Here is a 21,701-nt window from a genome sequence, read left to right as displayed (position 1 = left end):
TAAGGATGTGTGGCGTGTGGCAATTCAAGTTACATCCACTAAAGCATTTCTTTGAAAAATAATGAAGCTCAGAAAAGAATGACCCTAAACTGCATGTCATCAATTTTGTTGATTAAAATTATACCTCAAGGGTTCCTCAGAAGATTTTATTGCAATAGATCTGATAGTGATGAAAACTGCGCATGTTTTGATTTCACAGGTGTATTTGATTAATGAATTCATAAATCATGAATTGGTTTTATGTTGTTGCTTTGGTTAAATGCTGTAAAGATCGTGATTATAGGGTGCTGTGAAAGATATTCATATTTGTGTATACATATAATTTTGAATGCAGTATCACAAGCAAACCTTGTGTGCGGCAATCATTTAGCTTTGTGAAATCTTAAGTGTGGCCCTTAACATCTGAGCAAATCAAGGACGTCATAATCTTAAAAAAATTACTCTGAACCGTGTTTTTCATGTTATCACAAAGCCTATCAAAAGTTCTGTTAGTCATTTGAATTCTTTGAAGTCCAAAAATGTCCCTTTTTTGTTGAGGAGAGAGTACTGGCCTTTCATGTGCAAATCTAAAAGGATGATATTTCCAATACAGGAAATTAAAGGCCCTGGGGTCATTGTGCTAATGCAGAAACTCCCAGAAAATAAGTACACTTTCCACTGATAAAACCGATTTTGTGTTTCTTCCCAGACTTTCATGTACGTTGTGTCTGTAGCATAAAATAAAGAATCTCCTTTGAACCTCAGACATTAATTTTAACACTCCTATGTGTACCAATAAATATATGCCAATTGTATAATAATGCTGAAGGCAGATGAAAGAAATTTCCATTTCCTTGCGTATCCTATATTTGAATACAAATCAGTTGATATTACGATGAATTTCTCATTTTATTACTGTACTCTCTAAAGAATCATTTCAAGATATTATTATTTCACATATCTGAGTGAAGTCTTCGTAATATAGAATATGCATGACACATTTAAAGTCAACATGAACTCAAAATTGACCCTATTTGCTTTCCTTAATGCATGTTCATGGTCTCACTTTGAATGCTTTATCAGATTATATGTAGATTAAAAAAATAGTCTGCTTTATATTGAATAAAACATTAAAGGAATAGTTCCACCAAAAATGAAATTTTTTACAAACATTTTACTTCTCAAGAAGTTAAAAGTACTTTTGAAAAAATATTTATTTAAAATGTTGAAATGTTTACAATAATGTATTATGTACGCAAAATAAATAAATCATGGCAAGTTGCAAGTATCACATTTCAACAATAATGTTGTTAACCTGTGTGTGTGTGTGTGTGTGTGTGTGTGAGTGTGTGTGTGTGTGTGTGTGTGTGTGTGTGTGTGTGTGTGTGTGTGTGTGTGACAAAGGAGAGCAGTTTAAGCTTGACACATTGTCTCAACCCATGATTTTTTGTGGTTTTCAAAAAAATTATTCTCCAATCCCTTGCCCTTTCTTGATTTTCTTCTGTTTTTACAGGTCTAAATTACCTAGTGTTCATCATTTCTATGGACTCTCAATTATAAGTGTGTGATCATGTTAAAATGGGCCAAAATTCAACCTTTAGGAAACCTTGTAGTCACAATTCATCTCCTAATTTGGAGGTGACACTATCATCTGAAACACATCTTTGAAACACGGCCCTCTGGCTGCCACCCTACCGGTACTCATTCCCTCCAGCAGATAAAGTCTATGAGCTTGAAGGGTTTTAATGAGGCAGAAGATTCCTGTTAGCAATGGCTTTTTAATTATCACAAGGACCACTTCACTTGTCTTCAGGAGTGATTGGATGCCTCACATCTTGTTGAGGTTTTTGGCACTATTATGGCACGACCTAGAAAAATGCACCAATGTTTAGCCTTTTATTCAACCTCAGTGACTGTGATTTCACAAATCAGACTGAATGTTGGGTAAAAACATGAGGGTCCCTATCGACCAATGTTTAATTTCTTCTTTATGACAATGAAAGCAGACAGAAGGAGAAGGTTTGTTCAAACATTGGAAATAACCCAAGGAAAACATTCTGTGCAAAGATCAGTTGTCAACAAGACCAGCCTTGAATATTTGAGAAAACATGTGAAACAGATCTTTGTTGCCGTTGTCTGGGTCTGAGTGACTTTCGTCTTTAGAGTTCACACACTTTTGTACACTCACAAAAATGTGCACTTGCACTTGCAAACTAACTGTAAAAGCTCTCTTGCTTAATCCTTATCAATTTTTTATGTCCCAACAAGATACAACAGCAGAAAACTCGCTTTTTAGTTTCATCCTCCCAGGCATTACAATAAGCATATATGAAGTTATATGTATTGTTGGTCTTTTGTGGTTTTCTAAATAATTCAATTCCATTTTACATTGAACTGATGCAATACATTGCAAAACAACCATTCTGTATTTAGAAAAATCCTTACTGGAAAGAAGTTGTTTTGCTTTCCCAACATTTTATCAAATTAATTTCTCCCTAGGTAAAAAGAACAAACAAAAGGGCAGAGACCATTTATGTTACGCTGAATGCATTTTCCATATAAAAGTGCTTGAGTTAGCACATCTGAAAACAAATAAGGTGTCTTTAGTTTACATCATTATTTCTAAATCATGTTGCAGTTGAAGGACAAAACAGCAGTGGGACGTAAACAAGAAATCAAGTGGCTGTTACCAAAGCAAATTTATTTTTGTCACTGTGTGTACCCTTCGTAGTTCAATGGGCCTGCAATACAAACACAATGCAAAGTCATACTGTGAGGGACACCCGAGAGACTAGATTTGACTTTGAACATTATTGCATCAGGGACCTTATGAACATATTGTTTTAAACTAGAGGTAATGTGCAAGAATCTCCATGTTCCCATGATGAATGCACATTCTTTGATTGTGTGGAAACGATCTCTTCAGAGAGAGGCCATTCCCAATTTCAGAAACTTGTTTGTGGTATGTTTGGTACTGGCTTATGGGCCTTTGAAATGCTGATTAATGAATATGCATTCTCAGGAAAAAGAACAGGGCAAATTATAAAGGAACAGCAAGGGAACGCAGTGCACCGTGAGAGATGAGTGTACTCTATGGGGCAGCTTAACATTTTCACACTGTATTAAAGTTCACACATTTACATTTACATTTAGTCATTTGGCAGACGCTTTTATCCAAATTCACACTTGCACAAACAGTTGTTTACAGACATTATCTACAATAGTAACTGTGTCCAGGATTTCAGGCAAATCCTGAAATCAAGCCTTTGTGAATATTAAGGATTTGATACTTTGATGGCCTTTATATCCTATCTCCATCTTTAGGGGAGGTCAAAGAGGGGCCATTAAACTTTGTGATAAAACAGTTCCCCCAAGCTGCTACCTAGAAATATGTCATTTCAATATGTACAGCACTAATTGAAATTTTTACAGTCTCGTAAAAGGAATAAATAGATGACATTGCATTATTGGTTAATCTGTAAAAGATGCATATTTATCTGATCCTGTCTGTTTCACTTCATGTCTGACCTTCGATGGCTCGCATGATAATAGAAAAATATGTGCTGCATGTAATGAATGGAAGTCTAGAAGATCTAGTCTGCATTGTATCAGATAAATTAATTATATTACTGAATTGTATTTCACCTGGGGTCAAAAGAAAATGAAATAATCTCATCGTGCAAGGATTTGTAAGATTAGGTCTTGCAGGACTTCAGTTTACAAGATTAAACTTTCATGCTCAATGGATAGAGGTTGTGTTGTGTGCGAGGATGATTACACTAATATCACTTAGCCTGTAGAATATGTGAATAGTGTGAATATAGAATAATTTATAGAATAACAAATGTTTGACTGAAATTATTGAACCTTGGTCAGGTGAATTACATAAATCAAATTAATGGAAGAAACTATTAGCTTATGGTAAACAAAAGATGAATAAAAAAAACTTACAAGTATACAGTAAGATTGAAAGAGTCATACAACTATGCAATTAAAGGCAGATTTATATAACCTATAGTTTAATTATTAAAGCTTTATATGTGCAAATTAACTGTTCATAGAGCAGCTTTTGGAAGCAACTGTATTTTGGGCTTTGAGTTTTTTTTTTAAAGGATATTTACAAAGTCTCTACTGCCATTTAGTGGCTAAACTCAGAAGTGCAATTTAACCGTGTATGGATTATGTTTATGGAATGTTTGATGGGATATTAGGATAACTATTTTACTCGTTTGATTTTTGGCACAACAACTTCGGACCACAAAAGGAAAAAGAAAACAAATCTCTTAAAATACATACATTTTTAAGAGAAATGTATATATTTCTCTTAAAATACACATTTAAATATTTACCTACATCCTTTGACCTCCAAGACACTCAAATTGAGTGAAACAAAAATGTGTATTTACTTTATTGTTTGTAAATGCACTAAAATTCAGTTAACCATCAAATTAATTTTGTGCTCAAATGCTTTGATTTGACTAGTATTTGTCTCTTTTTTTTCATTTTTATTCAGAAACATCCAAAAGATGATTTCATTGAGTTTATTGATATTTAAAGAGCTTTGCAATATTAAATAATAGGTACATATCTCTACTGTATTTCTTATCTGCAATGCATTTACAAATTATAGTATGGAACATAATCTCTATTTCCCCTTTTCGTTTCATATTTCCTACAGAAATTATACTCTGTGTGTATGTCACAATCCGTTTATAAGAATGTGACCTTGTTATTAGTCACCCTTTTATCATTGGAGAAGCTTTTTCTGCACTCCTTTTCCTGTCTTTCTTAGAGAAAAGTTGTCATGTAACTTAAAAACCACTTATGGTTTGCTAAAAAAAAACTGTCCTGTTAATTTCAATAATGCAATATGTTGTAGTTGTTTCTGAACAGTGGGAAGAGAAAATAGGCTAATGTGTTAACTCATGCTTCAGTCACCCTGTCCCTCACTGTGCATGCCTTAAAGAAACTGGAAATCTGAAATGACTTATGTTCATTTAAACCTGCTGTGTTTCTAAGACATGAGAACAACTTCCTAGTTTAATAATATTTCACAGAATACCAGATTCTCAGAAGATTTCAACATGAACCTTTCATCATTTTAGTGGCAGCCTCAGGAAACATTGCTCTGTGACAATAACTTCACAAAATATCAACAGCACTATAATGAAACTAAGCAAAACTATGCATTAGATTTATCAGATTTGTATCATATTATTTATATCAGTTCAAACAATTCAAACAGGACCTCTAAAATTCATGAAGCTGCAAATCACTACCATATGGAAGAATGGACTAGCCTGCATTATACTGTAGATTGATCGATTGATTGATTGTCTATCTTTCATTCATTTTGTGCTCCAAAGATTTGTAACAACATAAGAAACCTAAACAACTAGCGTAGATTTATTTATTTTCATCAGAGGAAATCAGAAAAGACTTATAGAGTCCAAAATACATTATATTCTGAAATACAATCATATCAGTAAAGGCCTACACTAACATCCTTACTGGCTGGTTGCATTGGATGCAGCATCATTGTCCAGGTGTACACTAAATGCGACCCTGGAACACAAAACCAGTCGTAAGTAGAACGGGTAGGCTATATTTGTAGCAACTGGGTCAAAATTATCGATTTTTCTTTTATGGCAAAAATCATTAGGACATTAAATAAAGATCATGTTCCATGAAAATATTTTGTAAATTTCCTAATGTACATATATCAAAACTTCATTTTTGATTAGTAATATGCATTGCTAAGAACATCATTTGGACAACTTTAAAGGCAATTTTCTCAATATTTAGATTTTTTTGCACCCTCAGAATCTAGATTTTCAAATAGGCTAGTTGTATCTCGGCCAAATATTGTCCTTTCATAATAAACCATACATCAATGGAAAGCTTATTTATTCAGCTTTCAGATTATGTATAAATCTAAATTTTGAAAAACTGACCCTTATGACTGGTTTGTGGTCAAGTGTCACATATTAGGCCTAAGTAAAGATCATGTTCCATGAAGATATTTTGTAAATTTCCAGTCGTAAAAAAAACTTGATTTTTGATTAGTAATATGCATTGCTAAGAACTTAATTTGGACAACTTTAAAGGTGATTTTCTCATTGAGAAAACATTTTTTATATATCATTATATATTGATTTGATATTTTTGCATCCTCAGATTCCAGATTTTCAAATATCTCGGCCAAATATTTTTCTGTCCAAACAAACCATACATAAATGGAAAGCTTATTCAGATTTCAGATGATGCATAAATCACAATTTCAAAAAAAATGGACACTTATGACTGGTTTTGTGGTCAAATGTCAACCGTTTCGTTTATCATCAAATCTATGATTCTAAAATTACAATTACACATTTTTAAAAATAAATAAACAAAATTGTAGGAGACCATTCTAAAATATCCGTAGTCAGTGTGGTTCTTCTCATAATAACGGAAAATTACTGCCAACGAAAAGTCCAGACAAATACAAATCAAGTTCCTGTGTGACGTCAAGCAGTCAGGCAAGAGGAGGCTCGCGCACAACATTTCTCACCATAGTGAGCTGCAATCGTGTCTGACCGCTTACCGTCTAAATACTCTCAAAAACATATCTATTTTTGTATCCATCATTTTTTCTCTTTTAGAAGAACAAAACCAAAATCAAAACTGAGGTTGCCTTAGTAAAGGTAGGGTTTTTTTGTATTTAACGTAACATAAAATGGCTGCTGTAATGAGTGCGTGATGCAGAAAATGGCGTCGTTATGAACAAACACCTGAGAGGGTTTCTGCTTGCATTGCTGTTTATATAAAATATCGATATATGTGTGAGTCGTTAGACCAATTAATATGGCTATTATGGCTTCTCTCTGTGTCCTGAAGCGTGGAAAATGTTACATGACCAAACACAGCACGCATATGTTGGCTATTACACAAAAGCTATTATATTTGTTGAAATGTTGAGCTATATCTGTTATTGTTATTAGGTGATTTGGTTGTCTTTCAGGCTTTCAAAATAATGAAAACTGAAAGACGTTAACCAGTGCTTGCTCGTTTTTCTTTGTTATCCTCGTGACTCTGTTAGCAAGCTAAAGGTCTGACCTCTTTTGTTATGAAAGGGGATAAATAATTTGACTCCGACCAAATATATTGGTGCTCTAAACTATTTTTGATCATATTTGATCTCAATCTCTGATGCAGGCCTTTTCATCTTTAGAGGAAGAGGAAATTGTTAAATCTGATCAGACTTGTACTTCCAGTCTGTGTAATACGTAGCCATTTCTGAGCGTGGCAGTTGTGTTATTTCTTCTTTCCTTGACTCTCTCTTTCTTTGTGTTTGCTTCTTTCTCTCTAATACAGTTCGGATTTCCCCACCCCGCCCTTTGATTATTATTCTTTTGAAGATTCTTCGTTGTCAAGCCGCCAAAGTGGAGAGTGTGATTGCAGAAGGGGGTGCTTCTCGTTTCAGGTGAGTTCAAACACCATACATTGACCAGGACTTGGCTACCACTTTTTATCCATCAATGGAAGAAACATAGCTTAGCTGTACCCTAAAATATAATTGCAAATTGCCTGTTTACATCATTGTTTGTTCAGCAAAAGGCTTCATTTTGAGGCACCCAATTTAGATGGGATTTCCCAATGTTGAAGATTTTCACTTCAAGATTGTCTGTGTATAGGCTTACTTTCAGATGAAGCACCATAAACATTGTGTATTGACTGGCATTTCTCTCTATTGCACACTGGTTCAGTTGCGTTTTAGACCCGATCATCTGCGTTGATGCCACGCCAGTCACCTTGAGCAAGTGGACAGTTCAGTCGATTTAACTTAACTCATGACCGAGGGGTAAAGCATTTGCCTGAATTTTTAAAAGGATTTTTGAATTGAAGATTGAAAATTGATTGAGATGGGGGAACTCTTTTTGATGGGTGTCTTAAAATGGAGTCACTCAGATATTGGGGTACTTTCCACATTAAAGATAAAAAGTCATAAGGTGTATTAACTGGTCCACCAGTTCCGTTTTCTGCTGCTTTGCTTTTTAAAATGGCTTCCACAACTTCAGTTTTGTATGGTCTTGTGGTTGTGTGAATGGTTGTCTAATCTAGTATTGCGTTTATAATTCTAGTGCTTCTTCGGGCGGAGGAGGAGGTAGGGGTGCGCCTCAGCACTATCCCAAGACTGTCGGTAACAGGTATGGTTTGTTGAAGTCAAGAACAGTCTAGCTTTGTAATATGCTTGGAGATGCTAATCGCTTTGTTTCCCTTCAGCGAGTACCTGGGGAAAACCCCAGGGCCTAGCGTTCAGAGATGGGTTCCTTCACGAAGCACTAGACGAGATGTCAACTCCTCCAATGAAAAAGAACATCACGATGCAATATTTAGGAAAGTGAGAGGGTGAGTGTCCTTAAGGATAATGAATATTCACTTCAGCAGAGATGGAGTTTAAAGAAGCCTCTGTTTTTGAGCTCTTTTGTTCATTGTGCCCTGAGCCTTGTGAGCATGTTTTTGTGGTTGAGTCAGCTGACGCTCTCAAGCGCATGTAAGCACAAATTACATGTGGTAAACAGTGGTCTTTGTTTCAACTGGATCAAGATGTTTATTCTTTGCTCTTGCTTCTCTCTTGTAGCATACTTAATAAGCTGACCCCTGAAAAGTTTGACAAGCTATGCCTTGAGCTTCTCAATGTGGGCGTTGACTCTAAACTTGTCCTCAAAGGAATCATCTTGCTGGTAAGATGGCTTTTTTATCAAATTCACCAGGTTTCATAATTAATTTAATTGAACCATTTAAAATGTAACAAACCAGATAGACATGTTATGTAGAATGGCCAAAAAGTAAATAAAATAAATAATACACTAATGTTTTGGGTTAAGATATTTTAATTATTTTGAAAAGTGTCTAATGCTATTGTTTATTTGATTAAAAATAGACATTAAAAACAACAATATTGTGAAATTTGCAATAAATTTTTTTATTTTTTAAATAATTTATTCTTGTAATGCAAAGCTGCATTTTCAGCAGCAGTTACTCCAGTCGTCAGTGTTACATGATCCTTCAGAATTCATTCTAAATACACTGATTTGGTGCTTTTTATTATTAGTGTTAAAAACAGTTGTCCTGCATTATATTTGAGTGTAAACTACGATAATTTTTTTTCAGCATTCTTTGAATGTAAAATTCAGTAGAACACCATTTATTTATTTGTGGTGTAATTTATGGCATCCTTCTTGAATACATTTTTTTTATTATTATTGGCTGAAAACTTGACAGTGTAGGTTATGGGTTTTGCTCATGCAATACATTTTTTCACATTTTTTTTAAATTATGATTATTTAGAATATATCTTACAAACTTCCTCAAATATTAGTCATTTGCTAAATTACTTTGCCACTCCTAAAAAAAAAAAGCTCTCTGGAATGTTTTTATGATAATGCTGACCATTGAAACAATAGTGCATTTCATATGTTTGACACACAAACCATTTTGTCAGAGTCATACCAGACATGTTAGGATAACGACTTAAATCTATAGATATCAACATCAATTTCATGCATTACAGAATTACTATGGTAACATACTAATTCTGTCATCTATCCTGTAGATCGTAGACAAAGCCCTAGAAGAGCCCAAATACAGCTCACTCTATGCTCAGCTATGTCTGCGTTTGGCAGAGGATGCACCAAACTTTGATGGCCCAACACCTGAAATCCAATCATCACAAAAGCAGAGCACAGTGAGTACCTGAATTCCATTATAAATTGTATGGCATAACCACATTTATTAAGGGTTATTGAATCTGTAAGAGCTATGTGTATTAATTCCCAAATAAATTATTGGTTACGAATTAATTGCTCCTGTAGTTTCATTTTTCTAATAGTGCACCATACTGTGTGTTTGTCTGCAGACTTTCAGAAGACTTCTAATTGCCAAGCTTCAAGATGAATTTGAAAACCGCACCAAAAATGTTGAAAGTGAGTCACTCCCTCTCCCAACATCCTAGGTGTTTTTTTTATTGCAAGACATTATGCTGTGTTGCAGGTTTTTAACATTCAACTCTCTCTTCGTTTAGTCTACGAAAAACAAGACAACCCTCTCACCTCTGAGGAGGAGGAGCAGCGTGCCATTGCCAAGATCAAGATGCTTGGCAATATCAAATTCATTGGAGAACTCGGCAAACTTGACCTCATACATGAATCTATCCTTCATAAGTGCATCAAAACAGTGTGTATCCCACTCAACATATCAGTCTATTAGTTCCATTCCATTATGTTCTTTGGTTAGTGATGGCTCAGTGATTTTGATGACTCACACTCTCTACACTATTTGTAGCTTTTGGAGAAAAAGAAGAGGGTCCAGCTCAAGGACATGGGAGAGGATCTGGAGTGTCTCTGTCAGATAATGAGGACTGTGGGGCCCAGACTCGACCATGAAAAAGCCAAGGTACCACCTGACCCATAACCATTAAGGGTCACTATTGTTATTCAGCAGTGCAAAAGAGGATTGATTGATAAATATTTAAACACCAATTCAAAATTCATCCTTGAATATTTCACCTTGTGTACAAAATTGGTCAATTTGCAGGAAATTGCAGGCTTTGTATTAGTATGAACCGGACATGACTGATTGGAATAATGTCATGACGACTTTTTGGAAAGTACCCAAAGTGCCTTTTAAGTCTTGTTTTCATGAACAAAACGGATCTTAGACTGAGATGAAAACATTTTTCTTGCGGAGCAGTTTTAAGAGGATGATGCAGGCATTAAGTTATGTAAGTGTAATTTGTGAGCATGATCTCTCATCCGTTGTTGCCTTTCCCACAGTCTTTAATGGATCAGTACTTTGGCCGTATGCAATCCTTAATGAACAACAAGGATTTGCCTGCAAGGATTCGTTTCCTACTGCAGGACACCGTGGAGCTGAGAGAGAACAATTGGGTTCCTCGCAAAGCTTTCATCGACAACGGACCAAAGACGATTAACCAGATTCGTCAAGATGCAGTGAAGGTGAGTCAGCACAGGCTTTTCTTTTTTGTTACTTTTACAAAAACTGTAATGCTAAGTGAGTTACAAAAAATGTGAAGTGTGTATTACAAGTCTTTATCTTTCCCTCTCTGAAGCATTTGGGTGTTTTCATTCCACCCATGAACCAGGGAATTAGAATGGACTTCTTCCTAGAAGGCCCCTTCATGCCGAACAGGATAAAACTGGATAGAGAAACTCTCGGGGGATTGGCTGATATGTTTGGTCAGATGCCAGGTGAGTTTATCATCTGTCAATTGAATTTGTTTGTTGAGAAATGTGCCATGTCTTCATCCTCACTGTATTTATTTTTGCAGGTAGTGGCATAGGGACTGGTCCAGGTGTGATCCAGGACAGATTTTCCCCCACCCTAGGACGTCATCGCACAAATCCTATATTCAATGGCCACAGTGGACACATGGCTTCCCAACCACAGTCACAGTTTGATTCTGGTATGAAGCCTTTCATAAAGTCTAACCAGGTAAGCATAAATGTTTTTGCGGCTCTTACAGCAATATTTTTTTTAAAAACCATTATTATGAGATTACTAAACAACTAAATATCCCTAGGGACAGAATCAGCATTTTCACAACCAAAACCAGAACCATTCAAACCAGCAGCAAGCTCAATCTAAAGACATGCCTCCGCGCTTCAAGAAGGGGCAGCTCAATGCAGACGAGGTAAACCAGAGACACTAAGTGCTGAGTAAAACCAAAACATCATCCACCCTGTGATTATAAAAAGACGCGTTATTCTGAGGGACTCCACTGGATGGCAGTTTTCATACTTTGTCTGTTCTTTGTTTCTTCCTGTTCTTTCTCTCTTCCTTATGCTTCTCTTCTGTCCCTCAATCTTAAACTGCCGGCCAGTCCGCTGACTGCGATTATGAGATATGAGGGTGTGAATTGTCAAAATAGTATCAAGCATTTCAATCTTTGTAACTAGCCTTACAATGCTCTGTATGTTTTCCCATGATCCATGCTTACAGATCAGCCTTAGACCTGCTCAGTCGTTCCTCATGAATAAAAACCAAGTGCCAAAACTGCAGCCCCAGATTCCCACCATGATTCCTCCCAGTGCTCAGCCTCCACGGACACAGACTCCACCACTTGGACAGGTAGAAACTTCTCTCAGCTTTGCTGAACTCTTTAGTTGGGGTTACTACTGCATGTCAATTAATCTAAATTTCATGGAATGACTTGGCATTGAAAAAAATCAATAAAGTCCACATGGTCTTTTTTTAGCCTCCACAACTTGGTCTGAAAACCAACCCACCCCTAATCCAGGAGAAACCTCAGAAGACTACTAAGAAACCAGCACCTGCTAAGGAGGAACTGCTGAAAATGACTGTGCGTGTCTTTGTTTGTTGTACTACCCTTTTGTGTTAAAAGCATTCTCATCATAGTATCATCGGCTGTTAAGAGTCTTTCTAATGGTTTACTGTATTTTCACAACAGGAGAACATTGTGACTGAATATCTGAACAGTAAGAACATTGAGGATGCTGTCAGCGGTGTGAAAGAGATGAAAGCTCCCAAACACTTTCTGCCAGAGATGTTGAGTAAGATCATCTTGTGTTCTCTGGAGAGGACTGACGAAGACCGGGAACAGGCTAGCACTCTTATCCATACACTGCGTACTGAGGGCTTCATCACTGGGGAAAACTTCATGCAGGTAAGTTACCTTACTCTTTTCCCCTTAAGCAGTCAAAATATTTGTATTTAGTTTTTCATTGTCTAATTTCCATAATTGTTTTTTTTTTGTCACCAGGCTCTGCTGAATGTCTTAGATCAGTGCCCTAAGATTGAGGTGGACATTCCTCTGGTGAAGTCATACCTAGCGCAGTTTGCAGCACGGGCCGTCATTGCGGAGTTGGTCAGTGTGGCAGAACTGGCTCATCCCCTGGAGAACGGCAACCACTTTCCTCTTTTCTTGCTATGCCTGCAGCAAGCTTCCAAGCTCAAGGACCGTGAGTGGCTCACAGATCTCTTCCAGCAGAGCAAGGTCAACATGCAGAAGATGCTTCCTGGTATGTCTCCTTCCTACACACAACTTTCTTTCTTTTTTTGATACTTATATTTTTCTATTAAATAGAACTGATTTTGGTCATGTGCTGTATTTAACTAAAGATTTTTGCTTCTCAGAAATTGACCAGAATAAGGACCGCATGCTGGAGGTTCTTGAGGGGAAAGGTTTAAGTTTCCTTTTCCCCTTGCTGAAACTGGAGAAGGAACTGCTGAAGCAGATCAAGGCAGACCCCTCCCCTCAGACCATCTACAAGTGGATCAAAGACAACATTTCTCCCAAACTCCACACCGACAAGGGCTTCATCAACATACTTATGACCAGGTAGAGCCCACTGAATGTGCATTACATTCATAAATGGAGATGTGAGACCGAGATTGATATGATTGATGTCATTATTGTTTTTCCATTTAACAGCTTCTTGCAGTATATCTTTGCTGAGCTTGGCGTGAACGAAGGTGATGAGCAACTGGCCTCCCCTTCTAAAGAGCAGCTGGACCAGGAGAAGCAACTGCTACTCTCCTTCAAGCCAGTCATGCAGAAGTTCCTCCATGATCACGCTGATTTTCAGGTCAGCGCCTTGTACGCCCTGCAGGTGCACTGCAATGCCAATGCTTTCCCAAAAGGTACAGAAACTACTGTTTGTAACCTGCTTTGCCTGTTGAGATTTTCTGAATCAATTGAACCATGACTTTTTTTTTTTACTTGAGGATTGAGGCTCTGCGTTTTTTTTTTTGTAACTTAGGCATGTTGCTTCGCTACTTTGTCAACTTTTATGACATGGAGATCATTGAGGAAGAAGGTTTCCTCGCATGGAAAGAAGACATTTCCCAAGAATTTCCTGGAAAAGGAAAAGCTTTATTCCAGGTAAGTTTAACCAAAATGTTCTCAAATGGAAAGGTCTTTACCATTTTGAGTACATGTAGATTTACTGGGCTTCAATCTTTCTTTTCAGGTGAACCAGTGGCTGACTTGGCTTGAGACGGCTGAGGAAGAGGAGTCTGAGGAGGAAGCTGACTGAGGAGCCAGACTAGTCTTCTAGTACACCATTAATTTCCTGCTACATGACTTGCTGTTTTCTCTTTGGTTCCTGCACTCTTTGCAATAGCTCACACTCAGCCAATTACAGTACACTGCTGCTAGGCTCATGAATTAAATGAAAGATGTAGTAATACCATTATCATAATGTCTCTAATGTGTTTTCTCGCATCATAACCAATGTCAGGCTTGTTATGTGCTCTAGTTTCAGAACCACTATGCTTTTTCAGTAGAAAAAGTGGTAGCCAAATCTTCCTTACATGTTTGTTTTTGTTTCACAAGACAGAAAACCTTTCAGCGTCTCAGCGGAAGTGAAACTAATGTTATATAGAACCAATGATTTGTTTACGGTCTGTCTTGGGGATTGATTAAAATGAATCATGAGATCCTGGTTGAATGGCCTTTTATAGGTGACGCTGTAGACTCTTTTATTAGTGTTATTATGGGTCGGTTGCAATATCCTTCACCCCTCGTGCATGATTTAAACATCCGTAAAACTGTAATCACTGTAACATATTAGCAGTTTCCATTTCTACCTCCAACTGAATAAGCGTTATTTAGTGCAGGCTTCTGATGTCTAAAGTTTTAGTCTTGAATTATCCGGAACATCTGCGTAGTTTGATTTTGCACAACACACTACCTAATATCTCAGCTTGCAGTAGCTTCAGTGCTTTCCATTGAAGATGCCGAAATCAAGCTACTAGTGTCAACATAATGCCTCTGCTGCCCCAGCCTTACTTCATTAATGTTGTCTACAGTGTGTTCTAACAAGCAATCTGAAATGTGTGGTTTAATGGCAGTAGTAATGTTGCCCTTCAGGTCCCACAGATCTGCTGCAAATTATTTCAATTTTAAACATCGAAGTGATTAATTATTTTAACCTGCCTTTTAATGGGTCATTAAATGTAATGGGAAAATCCAGAAAAAAACAAGAGGTGAAAGGCTTTTGCCCTTGTCAATAAGGGGTTCTCGGACAACCTTTTATTGACCGGTGTTTTAACTGTTTGACAAAGTTAATCTTGTACACATGCATTTGCCAACATGTTAACTGCAATCCAGTTGTCCAAAAGGAAATGGCTTATGATCATGTAATTGTAAGGCTGTATTCATCACCATTGCTGAATTCACAATAAAGGACCAACTTAATCAGCTAAAGTGTTTTAGTTGAGATTTTTTTTGTAAGAAATGCTCTGAGAATTTTACCTTTCATTGTGCTAAATCTCTTCTAGTGAAGATAGAACTATTTTACCAGATAACCTTTTTATTTTTTTACCACAAGGACACAGTACTGTTTGTTAAAGTATATTTTGTAGGTGAAAACATTTACAAAATTAAATCTAGTAGATTTTGCAACATGTTTACAACTAATATTTTTTTTAATCCAATATATCTAAAACTAGACATTTACATTTATTCCTCATCAGTGGGGATCCAGAAATATTCCACTTTCCTGTTTCTCCTCGAAAATCCAGATTCATGGGTGTCTGCCATTGGTGACCGCTCGCTGAAGTGGGCTGGGCCGGTGTCCCGTCCAACTCGAGGTGCAGCCACCCTAAACATCGTCCTGCTTAGCACACAAGACAAATTAACAGTCGATACATTTACTAATCAAAGATTAGCTTTTGATAAAAAACACGTACCTCCCTGAACTCCTCTCTGATTCCTCGCTGTTGAGGTCAGGCGTGGAGATATACACAGGGTCTCCTTCCTGTTGTGTGCATATTATTAAATGCTGTTATATAGTAACAAAATTGATGTGTTTACACTTATTTTGTTAATGTATTGGAATCACAGACAAGAAATTTTACCGTGAAGTTCCTTGGTGTGCCATCTTGATTTTTCAGGATCTTAACCCTCTGGTCGCTTTCAGTCATACACAGGAAGTAGCTCTTAATATTAGCTTGACACTGAAGTGAGATGCAAGCATGTGTTGTTGTGCCATCAATTCAGAAAGAAAGAAAAAAAATCATTTCGCAAGGTCATTTTGAAAATACATTTTTTTGTGTTAATTCTTTAGGGTTTCTATTCTCTCATTATCATTGTTGTTATTATTATCTAATGTCATGCCCATGAATATGTAATTTAAAAAAAAGTTTTTATTTCCATACATGCTTAAGAATTTTGCTCAGAATTTTGGATCAGTAAGATGTTTTTAAGAAGAAAAAAAAACTCTTACACATTAAAAATACAGTAAAAACACTTAATATTGTGAAATATTATTCCAATGTAAAATACAGGCTTTGTATTTTAGTCTATTTGTATTTTTAGTCTATTGAAGCAGTCATTACTCTAGTTTTCAGTGTCACAAGATCCATCAGAAAGCATTCTGATATGCTGATTAGGAGCTCAAGAAACATTTATTATCAGTGATGAAAACAGTTGTGCTGCTTAACGTTTGAGTGGAAACTAATACCTTTTTTCGGAATTCTTTGATCAAGTTAAAAATATTTTTTCGATGTAGAAATATTTTGTAAATGTCTTTACTGTCACTTTTGATCAATTGTATGCATCCTTGCCTACTAAAAATAACTTAATAATAAATAATAATATTGTTGTTATATTACATTGTTCTGGATATTTGTTGATTTGTTTAGAGAAAATTTCAATAAGTGCGAGCAAAATGTTTTGTCTTTATTCAAGATGGACACAAAAGGAATGATGGACATACTGCTTTGGTCTGTCTCAGAGACTTAAGTTCTTCCTGGGCTCTGATGACTTCTGCCAGAACCTGTTGTTTCTCTCTCCAGCTGAGACACTCCCTGGTGCGATCTTCCCTCTCCCGCTCTGCTAAATGTCTTTCCTGCTCAGCTTCCTGCTGGGCTTTATTGGCCCTTTCTCTCTGCTCTTCAGCAACCAGAGCTCTGCGTCTGGAGTTCACCTCCCTACAGAGAAGAGAGGATGACAGTGACAGACAGCATCATGAACCAGACTATTCCTATTTAGGTTTTATTGCAATATAATGGCCTGAATGCTGCCACGCCAGGATCCATTCACAATGCTTGTATTACCAAAGATTAATGGCATTACTGAAGGCTTTCGAGCTTACTTTTCCATTATCTTCACATTCTCCTCAGTCAGCTCCTTCAGTTTGTGTCGTAATGTGTTCCTCTCATCCTCCAGTATTCTGTTCTCCTCATGGAGAGCCTGCTTTTCTCCTGACACCCTGTCTAGTTTTAGCTTGGTCTCAAAGTAATTCTTCTCAGCTTGTGCTAAAAGTAGCTGGACATCATTGTGCTATGGATGACAGTATGCAAATTAATTCAGTGGAGCCATATATAGAATTACTTTGCATTATTTTGCATTTATGTGTGTAATGTTGTATCTGTACCTCTTTTTTCAGCAGATGTAGTTCTTCACCGAGCCGTGTTTTGGCAGCTACTGCAAAATCTTTTTCTTGCCTACTGTCTATTGACCGAGCCTCCGCCAGTACCCTGCTCTTGTCTGCCTCTGCTCGTCCTCTATCAGCATCCTCAGCTGCCCTGGAGCACAGTGTCGCCCTCTGCTGGCTGAGATGCAGCTTCTGTTTCAGCTAATTATTGCCACGGATAGAAGAGTCAATCATGGTTTTAATTAGGGTGTGCTCTGCTACGACTAATTTCAAAGTCGTTTAAATGGACATAACCAACTAGTCGACTCATCTAAAAGTAAGAAAACCTCAGAAGATAGTCAAAAACATGGTGTGTAATATGCAGTCCACTTTTAAATACTTTATTTATGAACAATCCTTAAATTATTCCAGATACATTATTATTGGAGTTGTTTTATTTTCCATCAAACCGTTAAATTTACAACACTGACGGCAACAAAAGCAGCATACGTGCTGAATGAAAATGCTAATTCACTCTCAGACATTAGGTGGCGCTTTTGGACAAGCAGAAACACAGCGGTTTAAAGGGGTACCACTGTAAACAAAATAATGCTGAGCTGGTGAACACTATTTTATTAAGCATTATACCAAGATGACATTAAAAATGTCAACGAAATCTTTCTGAAGAAACTCAGTTCTCTTTCATACATTTTCCCCCTTTAAACCGTTAAATAAGCTGTGGAAGTTCTGAAGCTGTGCTCGTTTTCCAAGCGGAAATTTTGACTAGTTGACTAGTATTTCACTGTCGACTAGCAGCAGCAGTTCTGCTCTTCTACATTGACTATGATTCCAGATGTGTAATGCGCACACCTCTTTTACTTGGACCTGGAGTTCCTGGTTGAGATTGCGTATGTTTCTCATGGTGAGCTCACTCTCAGTCCTCATCATGATCCTTTCCATGTGAATTTCATTAGACAGATACTTGTTCTCCTTTTTTAGGTCTTCACATTCCTAAGCAACACAGATACAGTGGAAATGAGAGACTGTGTGCACCCAGTAAGACTATAAAAATATATTTCGAATGTTTCGGCTTTATACTTTGTTTATAATATTTTTAAATCTATCTAGATAGATAGATAGCTACATAAACTGAACAACTGAAAAAAATCAGTTGACATTTATTTTAAGTAAACTTTTTTTAATGGTTGCACTTTTAGTTTCAGGGTTGTGGTTTTACTTTTTCAGTTTTAAGTAACTATAATTACCCTGAAATGATGACAGAACTCTGTTTAATCTAAAAAGAAAAAAAAAATCTAAAAGACAACATATAAATGGAAAAGTATTAGTTTTATTTTCTGTTTTGCACTGAAAATGACTTGTTTACAAATTATTTTTCATATAGCCTGTCAATCACATGAGGCCCAAGTCAGAATTACAAATACAGAATTCTATTAATTATTAATGTGTGTGATCTAGTAAAATACACCCTATGTTCTGTATATGTGCCCACAGGATGTTGCCCTAATGTTCTCCATCATGTCAGCACCTACCTTCCTCTTCCTCACTAGTTCTCCCTGCAGGTGGTTGATCTGCAGGAAGGAGCCGCTGGCACTCAGAGCCCTCACGGGTCGGACTGCACGTACAGGTCTTCGAGGAGGGTGCGTGGGTTTAGAAACTCCTTTAATCTCCTCAATGCTTTCGAATCGGCCGCTCATGTTGTTGCTGCTGTGAGAAAGAGACTTAAAAGTACCGCTGTCTGAAGCAGGGGTCTTCAGTGAAGTCAGAGCCTGGAGCTCTCCATGAGAGCTGGCCCTTAGGTTCATCGCTCTCACCGGACGCTGAAACCTGATGAAAACGTTTAATTTTGAGCCGTTGTTGTGAATGTGTTTTCCTCCTGCCGACCCAAAGTCCCTGTAGACGTGAATGTACTGGGAACTAAGGAGACTCACCAACATGCAGCCTAGTTCAATAATTTATGAGGAAATGTTATACCAACTCACAGGGAGCAGAAACTGTATGCTACCACGAGGGATCAAACACAGCTTATCTCATCCTTGACTAATTGCACCATAGTGCTTCTCAACATCCTGAAATGAGCTGGTTAGGGTTAACACCATATTGGTAATTATGCCAGAACTGAAGACTGACTAGATTTTTACATTTTCTTCAGAAAATGTGACTGGTGTATACCTGCTAGCAAGATGCTATGGTGTTAAGGGTGGTTCCTCAGTGTGTGTCTGTGATATTCTGATCATTACATATGACTCAGTCTATAGTCTCTTGGAAATTCCCCATTTTATCATCCATCAGGCAAAAATGTTGAGCACGTGTTACATCCCAGGTATGGATTGTCGTAAAAATTATCTATTTTGATATTATTATTACTGCCATCCAGTGCTGGTGTTAGACTTCTTGGGGCCCTAATCAAAACTTTGTCAAGGGGCCCCTGTCATGTTGATTCTTATTAAAGTTATTCAGTGAAGAGCAGTGAATGATTCTCTCATTTTCTTTTGCTGCTTGATTAATGACAGAGACAGCAGCAGGTGTATTAGGCTGCTGTCACTTTAAGACCGAATGCACAGTTCTAATATACTAAGCACTCGATTACTTTCCCAACTGTTTATGTTCACTTTAGACATGGTAACTGACTAACTTGATTTTTGTGGGTGGTGATGGCGCAGTGGATAAGACACATGCCTTTGGTGTGAGAGACCCGGGTTCGAATCCACTGTGAGACACCAATGTGTCCCTGAGCAAGACACTTTAGTTGCTCTAGTTGCTCCAGAGGCGTGCGACCTCTGACATATATAGCAATTGTAAGTCGCTTTGGATAAAAGCGTCAGCTAAATGAATATTTTTTTTATTTTTTATTTTTTTTTGTGTGCAAACCAGAAGCCCAAAATAGTCCATATGTTTCACTCCATCTTGGTGTCAGCGTTCCTACTCGCCCCGCTCCGAGCGGGCTTCGAACCGCAGTCTCCAGCGGGGGATGTAAGCGCTCTAACAAGGAGGCTAAGGACCACTGCCCCTATAGCATTAATCACTAGAGTGCCTCTTGAGATCAGGGGAGTGAGGTTTACATGCACAGCTCTTATACTGGCCTACGACAGTTACAATGGATCATGGGCACAGAAAACATTCTGGGGAACAGCATCTCTTTCCAGTAGGAGATGTTATGTAGGAAGGGTCACAGTGCAGCACTTTAAAAGAACAGAATGCAACATTACATTTTCATAATCGTTGGAAGCCAAAATCAAAAACGAAACGAAATTCTATTAATCACCCCACCCTATCATTAAATCATTTTTGAGAGCAAGGGGTCCCCTGGTGGTTCAGGGCCCCTAAGTAACTTACAGAGTATAGAGAGAATAGCACTAGCTGTAATATCGTTTTCATCTGTTGCATAGTGGGTTGCTTTGCACATTGCAAGGGGCTGTTCAAACAGAACATGCGTTTGCCTTCAACTGTGCTGCTTTTCCTTTGTTTTTCTATGTAAACATGCACTGAACCCTTAAGGGGCTATTCACACAGAATGTGATTTTGCTTTCCTCTGTGCTGGTTCTCTATGTAAACATGCGTTTGACTGTACCGCCTAACTATTTTGAAAAACGGACTGGCCTGCATCCCACGTTTTTAAACACAAAATGTGTCCTGTGTGAACAGTTCCTAATGGATTTTTTGAGTAAGTTTAAGATAATAAAAATAATAGATTCCTATCCATATAGTTTTTTATTTTGTGATCACTCAGTCACAATTTCACATGTGAATAACACATTAAAACAGGTAAATAGCATAATTAAATTATTATTCAGAATGGTTCTGCATTATATCCCTGCTATAGTAATAGTCTACCTCAATATCACCAGATCCTTTACAAGTATAGTATACAAGATTGATTCCCTTTACTTTACAGAGGAAGGAAACTCAAATCCCTTCATTGTAAATGTATTATTCAAGCAGAGTGAAGCAGCACAAATAGAACAATTTCCACTGGCCCAGATAGCTGTTTTTGATTTTGCTATATCTATTAAGTGCATAATAACAACTGTATGTGACTGAAAATTCAAAAATTTTTCAACGTTTTGTGATTCAACTATGAGTGCACAAAATTCTTCAAATGTCAAAAGAATAATATTGAAAATCCCAGTCAAAAACATTTGTCATGGTTTATTTCCTGTGCTCAAAAGTCAGGGAAAGATTTATTAAATTTATTAAAAATTGTGTTTAGGAATTAGATCATTATTTGAATTATTTGAAAATGGTACAGGATGCTTTGAATAACTTCCTGTAATTTTCTACAACTCCCCTATGGGTTCATTCAGAGGAGATGCTTTCTAT

The 21,701-nt window shown here is 37.1% G+C and overlaps 2 protein-coding genes across 3 annotated transcripts; one reads left to right on the top strand and one right to left on the bottom strand.

The window, feature by feature from the left end:
• Positions 1-6,476: 6,476 nt before the first annotated feature.
• On the top strand, positions 6,477-15,209 carry LOC306843110 (eukaryotic translation initiation factor 4 gamma 2-like). Of its 2 annotated transcripts, none has more exons than XM_079374384.1 (21): positions 6,477-6,665; positions 7,336-7,444; positions 8,103-8,168; positions 8,245-8,370; positions 8,603-8,705; positions 9,578-9,709; positions 9,881-9,947; positions 10,046-10,197; positions 10,306-10,416; positions 10,797-10,979; positions 11,093-11,231; positions 11,312-11,475; positions 11,564-11,674; positions 11,983-12,111; positions 12,239-12,343; positions 12,452-12,667; positions 12,764-13,022; positions 13,138-13,342; positions 13,436-13,644; positions 13,764-13,885; positions 13,974-15,209. In XM_079374384.1, exons 8-21 carry the CDS (start codon positions 10,114-10,116, stop codon positions 14,037-14,039), a joined length of 2,103 nt encoding a protein of 700 aa, XP_079230510.1. In that variant the 5' UTR covers positions 6,477-6,665; positions 7,336-7,444; positions 8,103-8,168; positions 8,245-8,370; positions 8,603-8,705; positions 9,578-9,709; positions 9,881-9,947; positions 10,046-10,113; the 3' UTR covers positions 14,040-15,209. The 2 variants fall into 2 exon arrangements, with proteins under 2 accessions (XP_079230510.1, XP_079230511.1); XM_079374385.1 differs by having other exon boundaries at positions 13,436-13,589; positions 13,974-15,208.
• On the bottom strand, positions 14,998-19,186 carry LOC306843021 (uncharacterized protein; the record flags this gene model as incomplete). The annotated part of the gene is made up of 8 exons (XM_079374262.1): positions 14,998-15,620; positions 15,697-15,764; positions 15,865-15,963; positions 16,725-16,938; positions 17,103-17,290; positions 17,385-17,585; positions 18,234-18,374; positions 18,914-19,186. 8 exons carry the CDS (start codon positions 19,184-19,186, stop codon positions 15,467-15,469), a joined length of 1,338 nt encoding a protein of 445 aa, XP_079230388.1. The 3' UTR covers positions 14,998-15,466.
• Between the last annotated feature and the right edge of the window lie 2,515 nt (positions 19,187-21,701).

This window comes from Barbus barbus (assembly GCF_936440315.1).
Source record: "Barbus barbus genome assembly, chromosome: 23".
In the NCBI taxonomy this organism is placed as follows: domain Eukaryota; kingdom Metazoa; phylum Chordata; class Actinopteri; order Cypriniformes; family Cyprinidae; genus Barbus; species Barbus barbus.
Note: the sequence above shows the minus strand (reverse complement) of the source record. Positions and strands in the feature narration are given on the sequence as shown.

Coding starts and splice junctions, on each gene's coding strand:
- LOC306843110 (XM_079374384.1), top strand. CDS start 10,114: ATGCTTGGCAATATCAAATTCATTGGAGAACTCGGCAAACTTGACCTC. Junction 10,417..10,796: donor TCGACCATGAAAAAGCCAAG/GTACCACCTGAC, acceptor CCTTTCCCACAG/TCTTTAATGGATCAGTACTT. Junction 11,232..11,311: donor TATGTTTGGTCAGATGCCAG/GTGAGTTTATCA, acceptor TTATTTTTGCAG/GTAGTGGCATAGGGACTGGT.